The 20,651-nt window shown below is 30.1% G+C and overlaps 1 protein-coding gene and 1 long non-coding RNA gene across 3 annotated transcripts; one reads left to right on the top strand and one right to left on the bottom strand.

Annotated features, from left to right (window-relative positions):
- Positions 1-2,401: 2,401 nt before the first annotated feature.
- Positions 2,402-9,329, top strand: LOC108204522 (ruBisCO large subunit-binding protein subunit beta, chloroplastic). Its single transcript, XM_017374010.2, has 15 exons — positions 2,402-2,558; positions 3,239-3,482; positions 3,565-3,690; positions 4,300-4,437; positions 4,519-4,614; positions 4,741-4,983; positions 5,078-5,312; positions 5,467-5,636; positions 5,714-5,791; positions 5,885-5,956; positions 6,051-6,155; positions 6,403-6,495; positions 6,602-6,694; positions 8,884-9,007; positions 9,103-9,329. Exons 2-15 carry the CDS (start codon positions 3,246-3,248, stop codon positions 9,114-9,116), a joined length of 1,824 nt encoding a protein of 607 aa, XP_017229499.1. The 5' UTR covers positions 2,402-2,558; positions 3,239-3,245; the 3' UTR covers positions 9,117-9,329.
- Positions 9,330-16,810: 7,481 nt separating this feature from the next.
- Positions 16,811-19,370, bottom strand: LOC108214601 (uncharacterized). 2 transcript variants are annotated; one of them, XR_010284203.1, is made up of 6 exons: positions 19,185-19,370; positions 18,962-19,030; positions 18,294-18,415; positions 17,821-18,114; positions 17,338-17,381; positions 16,811-17,226 (listed from the first exon to the last, which is right to left on the bottom strand). It is a non-coding gene; the product is annotated as an uncharacterized LOC108214601 (long non-coding RNA). The 2 variants fall into 2 exon arrangements; XR_001805721.2 differs by having other exon boundaries at positions 18,962-19,370.
- Between the last annotated feature and the right edge of the window lie 1,281 nt (positions 19,371-20,651).

Below are 20,651 nucleotides of genomic sequence, written 5' to 3' on the forward strand. Positions count from 1 at the left end.
TTTAGTTGTCATATTTGATTTTGTGCCGGTCAAATTGACCAAAGTTTGATTCAGATTTATTAATATTTTATCAATTAAAAAAATAAAAAAAATATGTAACCGAAAATAACTTTTAATCTACTTTAAAATGTAATTTTCAGTTCTTTTAAATAATGAAAGAGTAACTTATAATCTTCGGTAAAAAATTAGTCAATTTGACCAACAAAAATAGAATTGTGACAACTAAAAAGGGATGAAAGGAGTATCAAATTATTTATTGTTTTATTCTTTAGTATAAATAGTATTTTAATAATAAATCCAAGCAATTATATATTTATTTTAACCTATGCATCGTGGCATACATTGGTGGTGTTTGTTTGCAAGAAGCAAACGCTGCTTCTTGCTTCTGCTTTTCTTGACCCGTTTGTGTAAAGAAGTAGAAGCACTTTTAAGAAGGTGAGAATGCTAGCTTCTTTCTCACAGCTTCTGCCTCTTTTCCAAACACTTTATTAACTTATTTACTTCTCACTTTTACTCCACTTCTCTTTAATAAATAAGAAATTGTTTTTTTTAAGTTAACCCAAACGGCCCTGTACTTTCTAAGTTTACGACCACTCCTCGGCGGAAAGTGAAGTTCGGGTCTCTGTTGTTTGCACTCAAAAATCATATTTTGATATAATAAATTGTTTAAAATTAGGGGAATTATCTTGTATATTGTTTTTTCAATCTTATTTTCAAAAATACTACCTTATCCAATCTTATTTTCAAATCTCTAAAATATTTTCAAAAATACTACCTTTTTGAAAATATTTTCCAAAAATACGGTGGTTGCATATGCAACCATATATGCAACTACAAATCCTGATTTCAAGTTGCAGATTTCAAATGTCATTTTCGACCTCATATTTGGACTCGATATATATATATATATATATATATATATATATATATATATATATATATATATATATATATATATATATATATATATATATATATATATATATATATATATATATATATATATATATATATATATATCGATCCCAAATATGAGGTCGAAAATGACATTTGAAATCTGAAACTTGAAATCAGGATTTGTAGTTGCATATATAGTTGCATATGCAACCATAGTATTTTTGAAAATATTTTAGAGAAGGTAGTATTTTTGAAAATAAGATTGGATAAGGTAGTATTTTTGGAAATAAGATTGAAAACGTGGTTATGAATAAAAAAAGCCCTTAAAATTATTATAAAGATAAGAGTTAATTGCAATTGGCACCCTTTTGATTTCAGCTTATTGCACATTGCACCTAATAGTTTTGGAAAATATATTTTGCATCCCCAGACTTTTAACCCGTAGAACTTTGCACCCTGCACCCTTTCCGTTAAATTCTGCCGTTACCGTTAACTTTTGCAGGGGCATTTTAGGAAATTTAATTATATTTAATTAAAATCAGACTTTTATTTAATTTTTTTGACCATCTAAACGATATTTTTCGGAAAAACTTAAAGAACGAAAGTTGTAGAGAATAAAAGGATCTTCTTAGAACTAGGTTCAAAATTTTCGTAATTCTTTTTATAATTATTTTTAAAAAATTCAAAAATTAGCAATCTTGTAAAAATGAACAATCGTTTTTTTTTTTTGATAAAAAGGAATCAATTCATTAATTAAAAGCCATACGGCATCTACAAACACAATCGAAATTGGGAACAATCGTTTTTTAATAATTATTTAAATTTTGAACCTTATTGTTCTAAAAAGATCTTTTTATTATCTACAACTTTCGTTTTTTTAAGTTTTTCCGAAAAATATCGTTTTGATGGTCAGAAAATTTAAATAAAAATCTGATTTTAATTAAATATAATTAAATTTCCCAAAATGCCCCTACAAAAATTAACGGCAACGGCAGAAATTAACGGAAAGGGTGCAAAGTGTCTACAGGTTAAAAGTCTGAGGCTGCAAAATGTATTTTTCAAAAACTATTAGGTTCAATGTGCAATAAGCCGAAACCAAAGGGGTGCCAATTGCAATTAACTCTAAAGATAATCAAAATTGTTTATTTTCTTCTTATTAATAAAGAGTATGTCCCTAAATTCAAATAAAATTAAACTATTTAATTGTTCTCATCCATAACTTTTAGTTTAGTTTAATTTTTATTTGACACTCAAATTAATTGAAACATATCTATAATTATTTTTAATATTTGACGGAAATGAATTCCTATTTTTATTATCAGAGAGAAATGAATTCAAAAACATCACCTCCTAATAACACAATCAGCATCGAAATTCTACAATATATAATCAAAAGATATATGAAAAAAATCAAAAATATTAGATAGAGTGTAGTTATCAATCATTCTATATTTGTGTGGAAGATTCGAGAGATAATAAAAAAGATTTAGCAAAAATATTAATCGGTTTCAGTTTGACAGTGTAACCTAATCCCCAGCTAGCTCGTCTATAAAAGTACAAGTAGAAAGCAGGTGATAAGAGTCGAAAGCAAAAGATAAGCCCCCGCCCGCCCAAGATAACTCTCCGCTTCATTCCCATTTCTCTTCTTCTCTTCACTCAGAGTAAGCCCTTTGAATTGCAATAAAACACACACACACACACACACACTTGTTCTTGCTGTTTTCTGTTGGCTAATTCACTTCTATTTTAACTTGAGAATTGCTCAACTCCTGACTTTCTGTTTCAAGATTTCAGCTTTTTGAATTTGTGTTTGCAATTTTTCTTTTCTGTGAAATGGGTTTTTTTAGTTGTGTTAGTTGTAACTTGTAAACCCATCAATTGTAATCTGGCTTTAATTGTGATGTTATTGAGTTGACTAAGTGCTACTGTTTTTGGGTATCTTGGATTGTACTGGTTTTAGAAAGGATAGAATTGGGGGTGGGAATTTTGGGTTTCGGGTTCTTGTATTGAGCTATACATGCTGTACCCTTAAGTATTTGAGGTTTATCGTTGTACTAAATTTTATAAACAAGACTCTTTTGTGGCCAGAGGGAATGCTGTTTGTAGATTGAATGCTATGATCATTGTTTAGTTGAGTTTATTTGTATATTTACTCTTGAAATTCCTTTAGCCAGCCTCATGGTTGAATTGCAGATAAGGCGGCTATACATTTATATTTACATTAAAACTGAACTGATTAGTAGAAGTGCACTTACGATGATCATTGATGAATATCTCTCTCCTGTATTTTGAGGTATAGAGTTTTTTCTGATTGAAGATAATGGTCCCTTTTGTCGTATAGTTAGTAGATGGCTTCCACATTTGCTGCTATGTCTTCTGCTGGCTCCTTGATTGCGCCCAGTGGCTCAGTGATGGATAAGAAGATTCTGAGCTCATCTACAAAGTTATCATCTTTTGCCTCTATATCTTCACGGCCATTTGGCAGGAGACAAAGTGTTTCTGTACGAAAAGCACGTCCTCTAGTAACTGCAGCTGCAAAGGAATTGTATTTCAACAAGGATGGATCTGCGATAAAGAAGCTACAAGTACATATTTTTTCTATAACATTTTCGTCAGTTGCTAGTATATTTTCCTGCTTGTGAATAACCCAGTTCTTTCTTCTTGCAGAATGGAGTGAATAAGCTGGCTGATCTAGTTGGTGTAACTCTCGGTCCAAAGGGAAGGAATGTAGTCCTAGAGAGCAAATATGGTTCCCCAAAAATTGTAAATGATGGAGTTACTGTTGCGAAAGAGGTACTCGTATGAGCTAATTCTGTTGTAAATGTAACTGGGAATCTGATTACTGAAAACTTCCTAGAATAACTGCACAAATTGTTATTCTATTTAGACAACTAAAATAATTATGGGGCCCTGTTTTTTTTTTGCAAATATTTTATCAAGCCCTATCAGTGGAAAATTGTAATATTCTGTTACAAAGGTGACTACACTCGGACACTTCTCTAATCATTTGATTGTCATTTATTTCTTTAAGAGTAACACATGGCTGGGTATGAAACATTATAAGTATTGATCAATTCATTCATGACAATGATCTTATAACTTAATCTTTTGTAATTTGTTCTACGACTATTCAATGCCGGGTGTAAGTAAAAACTGTATATAAAGAAAATTAAGAAAGGGTTGTGGAAATAAAAGCTTTTTGTTTAAGACATCATTAATTAGTTTTCAGAGCATTGTTAATTTTTAAAGGCTGGTTATCCGGTGAATTTTAATTAGTAGGGACAAGTAGTGGGTGTCCAAGAACTTATCTGCCTGTATGCAGCTTCTAGACTAAGTAAATTTATGCATCCAAGTTTATTGATCAGGCGATTAAGTGTAGTTATATTTATTAATTCATTTCAGGTTGAATTGGAGGATCCGGTGGAAAACATTGGTGCAAAGTTGGTGAGACAAGCGGCTGCTAAGACCAATGATTTGGCTGGTGACGGGACAACAACATCTGTTGTTCTTGCACAGGGTATTATCGCTGAAGGTGTTAAGGTTTGTTTGGTAGATTTTGCATAATAGTTGAGGAAAAATCGTGCTATGTGAATTCTCATTGATTACTCTAATCTGATTCAGGTAGTTATAGCTGGTGCAAACCCTGTCCTTGTCACCAGAGGCATTGAGAAGACAACAAAGGCTTTAGTGACTGAACTTAAATTGATGTCAAAAGAGGTAATGTTGATTAGTTATAAAATTCTATAAATGACATTTCTTGATTTTGTGCAGCTTTTGCAATCTCAACTCTGAAGTAGTATTAGATTGTGGTCACTATTTACCATGTCATACTTGAAATTTTAGGTTGAAGACTGTGAATTGGCAGATGTGGCTGCAGTTAGTGCTGGAAACAACTATGAAATAGGAAATATGATAGCAGAAGCAATGAGTAAAGTGGGTCGAAAAGGAGTAGTGACTTTGGAAGAGGGTAAAAGTGCAGAAAACAGTTTATATGTTGTTGAAGGAATGCAATTTGATCGTGGTTACATCTCACCATACTTTGTAACTGATAGTGAAAAGATGACTGTTGAATATGAGAACTGCAAGGTGAGCCATAACTTGTAAACTTTGTGCTCCTTAAGTATGTTAATTTATAGATTAATATAAACCATCAGATTGGTTAAGAAACCCTATTTTGCAGCTATTACTAGTTGACAAGAAAGTGACAAATGCAAGGGATCTTGTTAATGTACTGGAAGATGCCATTCGAGGTAGCTACCCTATTCTAATAATTGCAGAAGACATTGAGCAAGAAGCTCTAGCAACTCTTGTCGTTAACAAGCTTAGAGGGGCCTTGAAGATTGCTGCACTTAAAGCTCCCGGGTTTGGGGAACGAAAGAGCCAGTATCTTGATGACATTGCCATTCTTACAGGAGGTCTCTCTCTCTCTCTCTCCCCCCCCCCCCCCCCCATACACTCACGAAGTCATTCTGTTCTGTATCTCATGCACCTTTCCCATTTCAGTATTTACCATGCTTGGGTATTGCACACCTCAATTTTGATTTCCTTTTTGTAATTTGTCTTTTGTAGGGACTGTGATTAGAGAAGAGGTTGGGCTTAGCTTAGACAAAGCTGACAAAGATGTATTGGGTCATGCCGCCAAGGTTGTTCTGACAAAGGATACAACTACAATCGTTGGGGATGGCAGCACACAAGATGCAGTTAACACACGTGTATCACAAATCAGAAACCTCATCGAGGTCAGTATACATCCTCTCTGTATGTTTAAAGGCCACAGCTTCACTATTGTCCTAATTACTTGTTCTCATTAATGCAGGCTGCCGAGCAAGATTATGAAAAAGAAAAACTTAATGAAAGAATTGCAAAGCTCTCGGGAGGTGTTGCTGTCATTCAGGCATGTTTAATATGATTTCACTTTGCTTAAGCTTACTAATGAGTTGCATGGTAAAGTTTACATGTAGTTATTTATAAATCAATTTATGTGTAGGTTGGAGCACAAACTGAAACAGAGTTAAAGGAGAAAAAGCTTAGAGTAGAAGACGCTCTTAATGCAACAAAGGTATATCTATTTCACTGGAAGAAAAGATTTTCCTTTAAACATGGTTGCTGTATATCAGGCCTGCTAACAAGGTAACTATCCAAACATTTCTCAGGCAGCTGTTGAGGAAGGTATTGTTGTTGGTGGCGGCTGTACTCTTTTAAGGCTAGCTGCCAAAGTTGATGCCATTAGGGACAGTCTTGAGAATAACGAGGAAAAGGTAGTTCTTTTTGTTTCACCACCACTTGACAGTATTCAGGTGTACGAATAAAGTAAATCTCTTTCAGTATCATGTCGAGATTGATGCTATTTGCAACTGTACGCTAACTTAATTTGAAGAACTTGATAAAGTGTTTAAAATACATTACGCCTTGTAAAGCAATAAGACCCCTGCTAAGAGAACTTTACAGGCAACCATTGGCTTATGGCTAGGTGTTTGAGAAGTAACACTTTGATGTGACTTGCAGGTTGGGGCAGATATAGTAAAAAGAGCTTTGAGCTATCCTCTCAAGTTGATTGCCAAAAATGCCGGTGTTAATGGAAGTGTCGTCAGTGAAAAGGTAGTTGGAAAGAATTTGTTTTGATTTGTCTTTTTAATTTTCTTCACATATACTTGTTTTGTAATTATGTCTTACTTTTTATTAATAACAAATTTGTACAATCTAGGTGCTTGCCTCAGATGACCAGAAGTATGGATATAATGCAGCTACGGGAAACTATGAAGATTTGATGGCTGCTGGGATCATTGACCCAACCAAGGTGAGTGATGTAGTAATAGACTGCAAGCCCACAGTATCTAATATGAACTGAGTACTGCTCTTTACATGTAATACACACACACACATATACATATGTAAATATATATGTGTGTATACATATGTGTATATGTGTGTGTATACATGTGTATGTGTAGTTACCTTACAGACATACCAAAATGTAGTAATACAGAGAAGATTAAAATCAACAAGTAAATAAGAGGATAATAAAGTATATGTATATATATGTAGGGACAGGATCAAATAAAACTTTTTTAAGTTACAAACTTACAAACTTTTTTTTTTGAATTTTTTTTAATTCTCCCAAAGTGTTAATACTTAGTTATAGAAAGTATCCATTTTGAAAAGTATTGAAAAAACATTACAATTTTTAAAAATTAACGCATAAAGAAATCGTGCATTCAACACATTTATAACTGGGGTTCAACATCGGGTGTAGAACACTAATTATCATTGTGTTGAATATATTTATAGAGATGCTTAAACAATACCTCTGGGTTTGGTTAGGGTCTAGAAACATAACTATTGGTTATATAATACTATGTTTAACTTAGTTCTTACATTAAAAAATTAGTTTATTAGTTTATGTACTTCTCCAACACAATTTTAACCATGTTCAACAAAATATGTTAAAAAATGTCGAACTCAAATTATTTATGTGTTGAACGTATAGTTTATCTATATGTTTTCAAATGAAATACTGATGAATTTTCAATTATTTTCAACATGGATACCTTATATACTCCCTCTGCCCCCCTCATTTGTTTACATTGAGGGACGGGGACTCAACATGCATTCTAATACTCTCGTAAAATGTAGTTTGACAAATTATTTTGAACTTTTTTTTTCTTCTGAATAAAAGTTTGATGTTTATATTTTTATACTAAAAAGAAAATTTTCAAAAATGAGTTATAAAACTATGTTTTATGTAGACAGAGGGAGTAACTAATAATTAACACATACGAAAAATAAAATAAAAAATAAAAAAGGTTTGTAAGTTTGTAAGTTTGTACCGGAACCCTCTCCTATATATGTATATATATGCTATGTTACTTTGACTCGGGTACGGAGTGTCGGACACGACACATATCCGGGTGTCAGACTCGGGAACTTTAAAAATTGGGGACATGGGGACACTGTGGACACTGTCCTATTTTTGGACACAGGTACGGGGACACGTCGTAGTATAGTAATAAAGAAGTACGGTAAGTTAGTCATCTTAACAAAAAGTAACAATAAAATTCAAATTAGACATGATTTTGTAGGGGATTTTGCAAATTAAGCGTCTTCTATACTTTAATCCCTTTCTTGCTTCTTTCTTTTTTCTCACATATTTCTTTGGAATTGTAAGTTTGACTCATATTTGATTTTTAAATTGGTCAAAGTGTCCACATTTTAGTCAAAGGATCCGACATGAAATAAGTGTCGTGTCCGAGTGTCCGACACGGGTACGGCAACTTAAATAGAAGAGTCGGAGTAACATAGTATATGTGTGTGTGTGTGTGTGTGTGTATTAATTGAATTTAGGAAAAGCCTATCATACACATTATAATAATTTTATACTCCCTTGAGGGATGGACTAAATTTATACATTTAAGCTACTTTAATACCAAGACTTTCCAATTTATAAACATGAGTACCTTAGTGCAGTAAAATTATATACGTACAATTTGATGAATGTATCTTGCTCAAATTGACACAGTACAATACGATAAATAATTTAAATAATCTGATGACCTAAACAAATTATTAAACTATTAATTCTGTATGTAAAATGATATCCTGCAATCAATAAATCACGGTCCTGTGATCTATAGAGGTTTTACCTGCACTCTGGTAGTCTGTTTCATGTGCTGAGCTTCCCTCTTTGCTAATTATATCTGATAATAAAAAATTCCCTTGGAATTTTAACTACTTCATCGACAGCTAGGGGTTATCTGGCCAGCTTTTTATTCACATGTGAGTCTAATTTTAGTGGCTACCTTTTCTTACTATGAGGGTATATTAAAACTCATAAACTCAGACTTCAATGGGGTTTCTTTCTTCTACCAGTAGAAAAGAGGCAACTTATAATTATAAAAGTTAAATGAATAGAATGATATTGATGAATGTAAATGTCTAGTAGGTCTACTTGGAACTTGGCATTGTGACTTAAATGTACATGTGTTTCAGGTTGTGAGATGTTGCTTGGAACATGCTTCATCTGTGGCGAAAACCTTTTTGATGTCGGATTGTGTAGTTGTCGAGATCAAAGAGCCTGAGCCTGCCATGCCTGTCAACCCCATGGACAATTCAGGTAATATTCCTCTACTGAGTTCTGTTACTCGTTTCAGTACATCTGATAGATACGCTTTAGTTTTTGTTACTTATTCATTTATCCAATCCTATCAGGTTATGGATACTAGAAGCTACTCAGATAATTAGAAGTTGTCAAATGATTGAAGCGGACTAACGATGGATGCACCTAGTGGCGGATCCATCAAAAAATTTTGTAAATTTTCTTATTGTTAGAGTGACGGTTCCATTTAAGGCTCATGTATCAATTGGTGACTTAAAAGTGTATGAAATAGTGGATGCATATTTTATTTTCAAATGAGCAAGTCCTAAATTACACATTACTTCACTTTCGAGGATGTAGTATTAGTACAACTTGCATGCAGATCGACCACCAGAACTAGTTTGTATGTGGTTGGTTAGAATATATGGATTGTCCACATTCATATTTAGGTTGCTTATGGATCAAGACTTTTTAGATTGTTTGTATAAAGTTGGTTGGATACAGGGCCGAACTAGTGGTTCAGCTACAAAACCCAAACTACTGAAATTGAGGTATTAGCCCAGAAAAGGTAATGAACTTTTTATTATTTCTATTTATTTTTTACTTATTAATTCAATGGACTATCATTAACTGCGAAGAGCTATCATTTAATTTAACCAAAGATGATGATTTGGCGATGTTACTTGATTCCTTGAAATAGTTGGTACATAAATTTATAATTGTTTTTAATACAATTTTCACAAATTCAGTGATTTCTCAATTTTTCATTTTTATAGATATTTATGTATAACTATATATAATACCATATTGTCATCTATACAGCTAAAACGGAACATCCCGACTTAATCTTAATTGGGCAGTATAATTTATCGTAATTAATACGTGGTAGTATTTTTTTGAAAAAATAGAATTAATTCAATAATGAAAAATTATAGAGTTAATTGCAATTGGCACCCCTTTGATTTCAGCATATTGCACATTGCACCTAATAGTTTTGGAAAATACACTTTGCAGCCCCAGACTTTTAACCTGTAGACACTTTACACCCTTTCCATTAATTTCTGCCGTTACGGTTAACTTTTGCAGGGGCATTTTGGGAAATTTAATCATATTTAATTAAAATCAGATCTTTATTTAAATTTTTTGACCATCTAAATGATATTTTTCGAAAAAACTTAAAGAACGAAAGTTGTAGAGAATAAAAAGATTTTTTTAGAACAATAAGGTTCAAAATTTAAATAGTATACAGTCATACATAGTATAATTATAAATAATAGTATTTACATATGCTATTATATTTTATTTAACATAGTATAATTATAAATAATATATATATATATATATATATATATATATAATATTTTATTTAACGACTACTAATGTATTTACATATGCTATTATATTGCGGTGTGGTGCGATTTGAACTACACTAGTAAAATGTTAAACCGCATCCACACCGCGCGGTTTGTGGAAAATTTAAATCGCAATCGTATCACAATAATTAAAAATCGCTTGTTGCGTTGCGGTGCGGGCGGTTTATGCAGTTTGTGCCGTTTTTTGATCACCCCTATAATAAAGTAGTAATAGTAATAATAATAATAATAATTAAATAATAATAATAATAATAATAATTATTATTATTATTATAATACCATGAATTTGATTTCCCTCACTTTGAAATATTAGAATATCTTCTTATTTATAAATTATATAAATATAAATATTAAAAAACTAGCAATGAGTAGTTAATTGAAGTTGGTTCGTTTAAAACGTCTTATTCGACAACTTGCATGAATAGTTGACATGGTATAATCTCCGATATATTTGTTTGATAGACAAGTGACAAGTGTATGGGTAATATTATACTATTATTTGTGTGGGTATTATTCTACTCGTATTATTCAAGCCAACAGGATTAGTAGCTGGTTTGTGGTGCTGTTGACATGAACTCGAGATGGGGAAAGTTTTAACATTATTTATATACTCTACCCTCTACGTCTTGACGTAAATTTTTGGCTGGTCCAAATCTTAATTATTTGATTTTGAAAAGTAAGCTTTTGGTGCATAGCGATTTTCCCACGTCCCTCTCTTCATCACGGTGAGTATTTACTACTATTTAGCAATTAGCATCCCGCCTATACAGAATTATTTGGGAAATTTTTATTAAAAATATTCATTTGTTTAAATTATTTTTAAAGATATGATTAAAATTATATATATGATTATAATGATTAATTTTCATGTCGTAAGAGTTGTAATTAGAGTTGTGGACATAGTATGTATAGAAAAAATATTGTTGTTTGAGTATTTTTGAGATAATTCCTAATTATATTTACAATATTGTAAGATATGCTCACAAAAATGAGAGTTTGGTCAACAAAATCAAAGGAAAATATAAGGACACGGGTTATAAATTTATTAATAACTAGCTTTTCTTGCCCGCGCTCCGCGCACGGGTGTCTTGATATTGTAGTTGGTTTTTTGTGGCGTAGTAAAATAATTTTTGTGATTAAGAATAGAAAATTAAACTATCAAATAATCCCAAATGAAGAATAAAATTAAAATATATATATATAATCCAAAATAAACATAGTCCGGATGATAACCTCATAATCTATAAAGAATTTGAGCATAATTTCAAATACTTATTATATTATTATTTCACAAAAATCTAAATATTGTAGTACGATTATTCAGCATTCTTGGAGATGTTATAATCCGAGATCTGGAAGCTATACATATCCATCACGATCAAGCCTGGAACAATATAAAAAATTTATAAATTATTCTCATATTATTTTGATATGAAATATATAATTATACGATTCTGTGTGAATAAATGAGCAAATTAAATAAATAACTATGTCTCATGCTATATACCGCACTCAAATTTAAATTAACATCAACTTTTGATATCGGTGTGTTGATAAAACTGATATTTCATGTAGTTGTATAGATTGTCACCAAACATGTTTCAGAATTAAATATATTTAGATGTGTATATGATTGTGACGAATGCAAATTATGATCCAACCTTCACACATTTGAACCTTCATACTTGCTAGAACCAAGATCACCGCCGTTTCTAAATCGTCTTGATAAATATGAATCAAATATTCTGCGAGTTCTCCACTCAAGTCAACAATGATTGACTCCCTACATACCTATACATGCATGTAATAAGTTAAAGTATGAAATATTTCTCAATTAATATTTTATAGTATATCTATTTATCATTTTACCTCCCATTACAATACATTATTATACTAAAAAAGTGTAACTGTAAATTTATATATTTATTAAACGTAGCGACAAAAATCTTTGTATATATGTTGTTACTGTAGCATATGCAATTTTAGAGTTGGAATTGACGTAGGTATTTTATAATAGCAGATGTGCAGTTTTTTTTTGTGAGAATGGAGATCTGCAATATATACAAAAACAACATTTCAATAAAAAAGAAACTAAATATATAAGAGTTTTTGATTATGTAGTTTATGTTAGTAGCAGATTTAATTTAGCGAGTAAAATAGTGAATGAGATTTTGTATTATAATATTTGATGAGTATTCAAATTCAAAATCTATAATAGATAGAATTTATTTTTCAGAATTATCAATGACTAAAATGCATTTAAAATAGATATTTTTTCTGTTACAGTTTTTTGGCATAGTAATGTATTTAAATTACGTAATATTTTTTGGCATTGTACTGAATTAAGACATTGATTTTTTATAAAATATTTAACTAAAAATTTTAACTATATGATAATATTTTTATAATGAATTATTTAACTAAACTATGATATTTTGGCATACCAATGAATTGTATCGTTTTGGGAATAGTAATGAATTATTTAACTAAATTTAAATATTCTGAAAGATATATATATATATATATATATATATATATTATTCTTATACACTTTATTTTATCACAAATTAATAAATTGATAAAAAAAATACGTTAGCAAGCTAGCAATTCAGATCCTTCAGATCGAGTATCATCCATAAAATTTAGGTCTGATGTTCCATGTATTAGTCAGAATACATGATTTGTATTTCATCGAGCATTCAGAGATAACAATCAAATAACACCAATTAGTTATGTCAATTAAATACAAATGCTATAATGTATACAGAAATTCAGAGATAGTCAACCTACATATATAATTGATTCACTTCACTTGACATAAATACAATCTTTCTAAAAAAATATAATATATACGTCTTTTATAAAAAATATAAATAGATTTTGTTTCTACACTTCATTTGATTAACAATTAAATAAAATAAAGACGTCTTTAATAGAGAAGTATACTAATTATATTGTTGCTACTTATATATGTTACCTAAATGAATAAGAGATCAAATTAATAAATTAAAATCATGGATTATAATTTACATACTGATATTTTAAACCGCATTGAAATTTAAAATTTGCAACGACTGTCATATACTTAACTGAATCTGAATGTTTCCTAAATCTAGGGGATACGCTATACCTAAATTTACATGATACATTTTAGTTGTTTAGCATTGAATGAGTAACTATATATTTTAATATTACCAAAAGAAATTGATTAATCATACTTGTTAATTATTCCATCCAACTTAAAAATCGAATAAATTAAGGAAGCATAATAGCAGATGCGAATTTTTTTTATGATATTATGATTTACAGTGAGATTAGAGATTTGCAACAAATATAAAGACAATATTTTAACAAAAAAGAAAGTAAATGAATAAGAGTTTTTGAATTATGTAGTTAATGTTAGTAACAGATTTAATTTAGCGAGTAAAATTGAGAATGAGATTTTGTATTAAGATGTTTGATGAGTATTGAAATTCAAATTTTGTAACCGATAGAATTTATTTTACATAATTATTAATGTCTAAAATGTATTTATAATAGATATTTTTTGTTACAATTTTTTGGCATAATAATGTATTGTAATCTATGTGATATATTTTGGCAGAGTAATGCATTAAGACATCGATTTTCTAGAAAATATTTAACTAAAAAATTTAACTAACTTATAATATTTTAAAATGAGTTATTTAACTAAATTATAATATTTTGACATACGAATGAATTATATCGTTTTGGGAATATTAATGAATTATTTAACTAAATTTAAATATTTTAAAAATGAATTATTTTAAATATATATTATTTTTATACACTTTATTTTATCACAAATAAATAAATAAATAATACATAAAGAAGCTAGCAATTCAGATCCTTAAGATCGATTTTAGGTCTGTTGTTCCATGTATTAGTCAGAATACAGGGTTTGTATTTCATCAAGCATTCAGAGATGACAATTAAATAACACCAGAGTATGTCAATTAAATATAAATGCCATAATGTATGCATAAATTAAGGGATAGTCAACATAGATATATAATTGATTCACTTCACTTGACTTAAATATAATCTTTCTAAGAAAATATATAATATATATGTCTTTTATTATAAACTAGTATATCTGGCCCGTGCTTCGCACACGGGTAATGTATGTTGTTTTCATATTCTTATAATTGATAACTTATCTGTACACATCCAATAATCATTTTTTTATTGCATATTATTACACGTCCCTTTTTCTAACTCGAGGATTGTACAATTTTATGAAACATGCTATGGTCGTGTTGTTAGATTGTGATCCAAATCTTTTGAAGAATTCATAATAGAAAAAGAAGCCAACTCAAAAAAGAATGAATTCAGTGACTTCTTGTTTCAAAAACGGTAAAACGTGAATACTCCAACCAAATTAAACTTCTTAATAATAATAAAAAATCTTAGACAAACACCAATGAATATCCATTGCGCAGAGATTAATAATAGAAATTAAAAAGGATGAGCTCCTTGTGCAAATCGCGAAAGGCAGCAAATGAAAACAAACTTTTATTAGCAGTGGAACTCATGGTTCCTGCGGCATGTCAATGAGGTAAATTTTTAAACACAAACACACATGTATGATGAATGAACCAATATTATGCCCCAAGAAGAAACTTACCACTTTCGTTCTTCTTGAAGCTGATTTTGAGTTATCTGGTGTGTCATTCTCTTCTCAAAACTTGACAACAGAGTTCTACACGTGCTTCGCACACGGTGATTTTATTATTTTTTCTGATTAATTTTAACATCACTTTATTCTTTAACACAATTTTATATGCTTCGCACACGGTGATTTTATTATTTTTTCTGATTAATTTTAACATCACTTTATTCTTTAACACAATTTTATATTTTTTTACTATTTTATTTCATGATTACTGTTTTTTAAATTTATATTAACACTCGATGTCTAATTTGAATATATAATTATGTAGGAAAACACTATCAAATATCCAATATTAGTTATTAATTTAAAATCATGAATAATATTTAAATTGTGTGATATAATTTTTTTAGATGAATCATTATATATAATTCTTCAACTTTTTTAATATTTGGTATTTTTCGAGTAAGTTCTAAATATCTATCAAAATTTAATACTATCCAATACGTGCATAACAAAACTAATAGTCTTAACTAAGTGGTTAAGGGCTTATCCTCTGTTGGCCCAGGTCCTGGGTTCGACTCTGGCTCACCTCGAAAATATATTAGAACAGATACTCAAATTGTAAGGCTATAAGCCAAATTAGTAAAAAAAAAAAAAAAAAAAAACTAATAGTCTTAACTAAGATTAATAATGTTGAAGTATAATCGACTTATTTAGACATTAAAATTTTATAAAAGTTGCGCAAAATGAAGAGCACACTACTTATGTAACTTTCCACATTTCCTAATATAAATAAAAATAGAAGTCAATAATATTTACAATAATATATTCGGACAATTGAAATTTAAAAATAATTATTTTTTCCTTGTTGCATAATCTGGTGATTTGAGTTTTTGGATAATATTAGGAAGAAAATAATAGATTTTTTTGTCTTATTTTTAGTTCTGTATTATGCTATATGCCAATTTGAATCTGTGTTTAAAATAGTATATTTACTAAGTAAAATATTATTCATAATAATTTATTATTCTTTCCAACTTTTTTTAATTATAATTTTGATCTTTTATACATAGTTTAAGGTGGTTAAAAAAGATATTATAGTTCATTGTTTTTAATTTGTTCTGAATAAAAAATATGAATTATAGTTTGAAAAAAAAAATCTTTTCAATAGTAAAAAATTATAGTTTTGGTCACCTTAAATTATGTGTAAAAAAATCAACCTCTTATATTTCTTTTTAGTCACCTTAAATTTTAGTTTTGAAAAAGATGTTTTTTATAATAAAAAATTATATTTCGTTTTAGTCACCATATATTATGTGTAAGAAAGTCAATGTTTTATTTTTAAAAGTTCCGAACAAATTGAGATCCAAAAAAGTATTTGTATAATTTCTTTACAACTTTTTCCAAAAATGTATTGTATAATTTTTTTTGCAACTTTTTCACTTAAAGCAATTTTATCCGTACGACGGATAATTTTTTCATGTAATAATATTTTAAATAATTCAAAATTTAATATCGTGTTATAAAAACAATCATTTATTATTTTGTGTCACAAATGTTCAAAAATTTTAAGAAGACAAAATAAATTTGGACATTTGTAAATTGGATATCTAGCTAAGCGATGTAGCACCTTTTGTAAATCTAAGTAATTTCATGCCTATGGCCAGAAACTTTCAAATAAAAGACAGATTGATTCAAAATCAATTTTAAATAACAGATCGATTAATTCAAAATGAATAATGCAAGCAGCTGAAGATTCCTGTAATATTAGCCCAAGCCTGCATTGGAACTGAAGAAATAAACACTTGGTGGTTCATAACAACAATATAAAATTGCAGATCTGAGATACCTACAACCTTTTTATGCAAAATCTGGTCATTCTTATGACCAAGACAGTTGCATTGGCATAGTGCTGGTTACATGCCAGATGCCCTTGGCATACCTCCTGCCTCATCTTCATCATAAGCTTCTTGCTTTCTTTGATGTTCCTTGAGCCTCAACTCTTCTTTCATATTAACATCATGCATGGTAGTTTCTTTGCAATCTTACATATCAATATCAGAAGAGTGCTTGATGCGGCTACAGGCAAAACGGTCTCCAAACTTTTGCACTTCTCAGGTGAGAGGAATCCAGACTTTGGAAATTCCACATTAAAATGGATGAAGAGCCTTCCCTTGATAAAAGGCCTCTAGTGATGTGGCATTCCCTCATCATTTATCGTCTAGACTCTGTAGTGTTTTTCAAACCATGATCAATTACAACCTTATGACATTAACTAATTTTGGACTTCATGCGTATAAATAATCGAAATTTAAGAGCATGTTGGCCAAGTATGTTACCAGGCTTGATGACTTTGCGTGGGTTTGACTTTATGATCAGCTGCCTGCCATCAAAGTGAGTTAGTGCAAACTGAAATCTACAAAGAGCCTCGCCTAAATTGAGAGTGTGTTCCGCATAGAGATCGTCAAACTTCCGCTTAGAATATTGAAAATAGAATAGGGAAAACTGAATCATGTGATACAGGGAAAAACATTTAAAACTGATAATCTATACTGGATATTAGAGAAAATTTGTAAATTGTATATCTAGCTATGTGATGTATTAGCACATTTTGTAAATCAAGTTGTTATCAATAAAACTAATCCCATCGATTTTTTTCTAACAACAAAAATAATAGTAAAACTTACTCTAAAGTCTTATAATAGAATCAGATAAAATTTAGTTTATTATAATAAATAATCAAGAATATGCATAACTGACACAAAGTATAACAATGCTTCATATGTTTTAAATGTCCCGTAGAGTGTGTCGAAGCAACTAACCATGTTTGTAGGAAGACAGAGAAACAGGATCAAGTGGAGTTCTTTTCAGACCTACAAAACATGGCAACTGAGTCATATAATTACCTTTTTGATCGACAAATCAATTGCTATGTGTAAAAGAGATCAACAACTGATCAAGTAATACAGTATGGTGTTTAATCGAATTGCCCGGGATGTGTTAGAGTTTTGTATCTACAACATTTGTAAAGAACAATGATTAGAACAACATATACAACACACACATATGAGCACCACTTTCTGAAACCAAGAAAGTCCCGGTATGATATTCAGCACCTGCAGGTATCCATAAGATATTAGCATCCTTCGAGTAGCAGAAGTTAAAAGTATAAATTTTTGGAGACTAACTATGGCTACATAGCAAACAATTTTAAGTGGAACCAACAGTATAAGTATAATGAAACATTAACAACTACATGCCAAAGTAGTATAAGTATAAACAAAATCCGTCATACCAACATTATTTTTAGCTCATTGCTCAATGTCGGGATGAATATTTTTTTTGGGTAGTTGCTGCCGAGTGTTGAGTTTGTTGGACAGAATGGGAGCACTAAACCGAGCTTCGACATTTACTTATCTGCAAAAGGATGATCAACACATTCTGAGTATTAAAACCATACTTACCATTTTGAGATGAAGTAGGAGAGTGTCTGTGTATTCAAGAAACCAAGCCTTGTCAAAAAATCAGATTACATGAAAATGCTTACAAATATAAAAGTAAATTAAACTGATACCTCTGTCTCCCAATCACAGTTTGATATAATAAACTGGAAAAAAAAAATATTACACAAAAGAAAGAAATGACAATCAAATTAATAGTCAGTAGTATTACATAAACTATTAAGTTATTCATGCAAGGACTATTTTTGTTTGGACATTATAACAAACACTTTGTGCTGTATACAATTAACACCCTGCAGAGAAAAGTAGCTAATGCGAAATATTAAAATCCAATGATTGTATATAATTACAAAGAATATAATGTTGATTGGACATATGATATAAACTGCAATTCTTCAAGATGCTGAGAGGACGATTTAGAACTACATAAACAGTTATGTACTATAAATGAAAGTTATAATTATACACAGACTGAAACACAATATAGAACATTGTTACTCACTAATCTGAGAAGAGGGAGATAGTGGATAAAGGAGAAAATGCATTCGTCTTGCCGTCCGATGAAACATGTCTGATCCATTAAGCAAGAAAGATTAAAAGTGATCTTGAAATGGAAGATAAAATACTGTGACATGATTCAAAATTTTAAAAAATAAACTGTTATCCGTAATGGCGGAGTAGAAACACGATTCATGCTAGATTATAGGAAGAGATATATAACTGACATTGTAGATGGTGGAGAGAAATCAGTTTAGAAACCCAGATAGAAACGGGTTATCCTGGATGAGCAACAAATATGACTCCAATCAAGTCGGGTATGACCCAAATTGATTTGGATTATCCAGGAGGATGTGAAAGGACAAAAATGGGGTCATGTATGAATGGGACGCTGAAATTGAGGAAGGGCGGGATCAGAATTTTTCCAGTTTCTTTGTGTTCGGGAATTAAGAATATATAGATATATCTAGATTTCGTTTATACACTTCATTTGATTAAGAGTTAAATAAAATAAAGACGTCTTTAACAGAGAAGTAAACTAATTACATCATTGTTGCTTATATATGTTACCTCAATGAATAAGAGATTAAATCAATAAATTAAAATCACGGATTATAATGATATTTCCATCTGCATTGAAATTTGAAATTTGCAACGGATACACTATACTTAAAATGTTTCCTAAATCTAAGGGATACGTTATACTTAAATTTACATGGAAACACATATTCTTTTCATTATTGTCATTGTATTTGTACTCAAGTCCTTTATGTTCTTATAAGTTTTTATAAAAATATTATAAAATACAAATTATGAAAATTTTATTATCTCTTTCAAAAACAATAGATAAAAAATCTAAAAACCCGTCAATGGTTAATTTAAATAGATCATGTGATCAAAACTATAACTTACTCCCGAGACAATGCATGAGCCAAATGAGAACTTGCAATATAAAATTTATGACTAAAACAACTACTTCTCAATGAACTTGAGTGACTAAAAGTACTAACTTGCGAAATTATATATTCTCAAGATATTAAACAAAGACTACACCAATGTAAATAGGGAGACAATTACATTGACATCATTTTGTTAGACTTCCCCATCTCACGTGATACTTCCTCAATGTTAACTGCATTGCTAGCCTCATCGTCTACATTTCTCACTCCCGTCTGACCATTTCAGATCCCTTTACTACTTCCTTTGTATTGAGAATCTGGCTGATGAGCTTTACCAAAGTTTCACACACCAAATAGTCTCCGCGTCAACTCCTTTGAATATCTGCTGCTCAAATCAATAATTAGTTGTTTCAAAGGACTTTGAGATTGTTAAAAGAGCACCCAAACTTTCGTAATTCCTTTCTAGATGCTTGTAGACAACTGACAACTATCTAAGCAATTGTATCATACATACACATAAGTTATACATACATATGTAAATTCTAATGATTGATATTAAATTCCAATAAATGATTTCATTTGTTATATAATCAATCTAAATAAGTATTAATAAAATTTTTCACAAACTTGCACAGAAAAGGCTGAGATTCAATTTACCAAGTGAGACAACAATATATCATTCTCCTTTTATTGACAACGCTAAAATTTGTATCAGATGAATCTGTATAGCCAGATTGGTGTGTTGCTAATCAGAGGAACTGAGCGGCCAGACAAATGGTCATTTAAGTATTTTAT

This window comes from Daucus carota, chromosome 1 (assembly GCF_001625215.2).
Source record: "Daucus carota subsp. sativus chromosome 1, DH1 v3.0, whole genome shotgun sequence".
Lineage (NCBI taxonomy): Eukaryota > Viridiplantae > Streptophyta > Magnoliopsida > Apiales > Apiaceae > Daucus > Daucus carota.

Excerpts from the sequence above, each read along its gene's own strand:
- LOC108204522 (XM_017374010.2), top strand. The coding sequence starts at position 3,246 with ATGGCTTCCACATTTGCTGCTATGTCTTCTGCTGGCTCCTTGATTGCG. Across the intron at positions 3,483-3,564 it reads CTGCGATAAAGAAGCTACAA|AATGGAGTGAATAAGCTGGC; the intron begins GTACATATTTTT and ends TTCTTCTTGCAG. Across the intron at positions 5,792-5,884 it reads GAGGTGTTGCTGTCATTCAG|GTTGGAGCACAAACTGAAAC; the intron begins GCATGTTTAATA and ends ATTTATGTGTAG.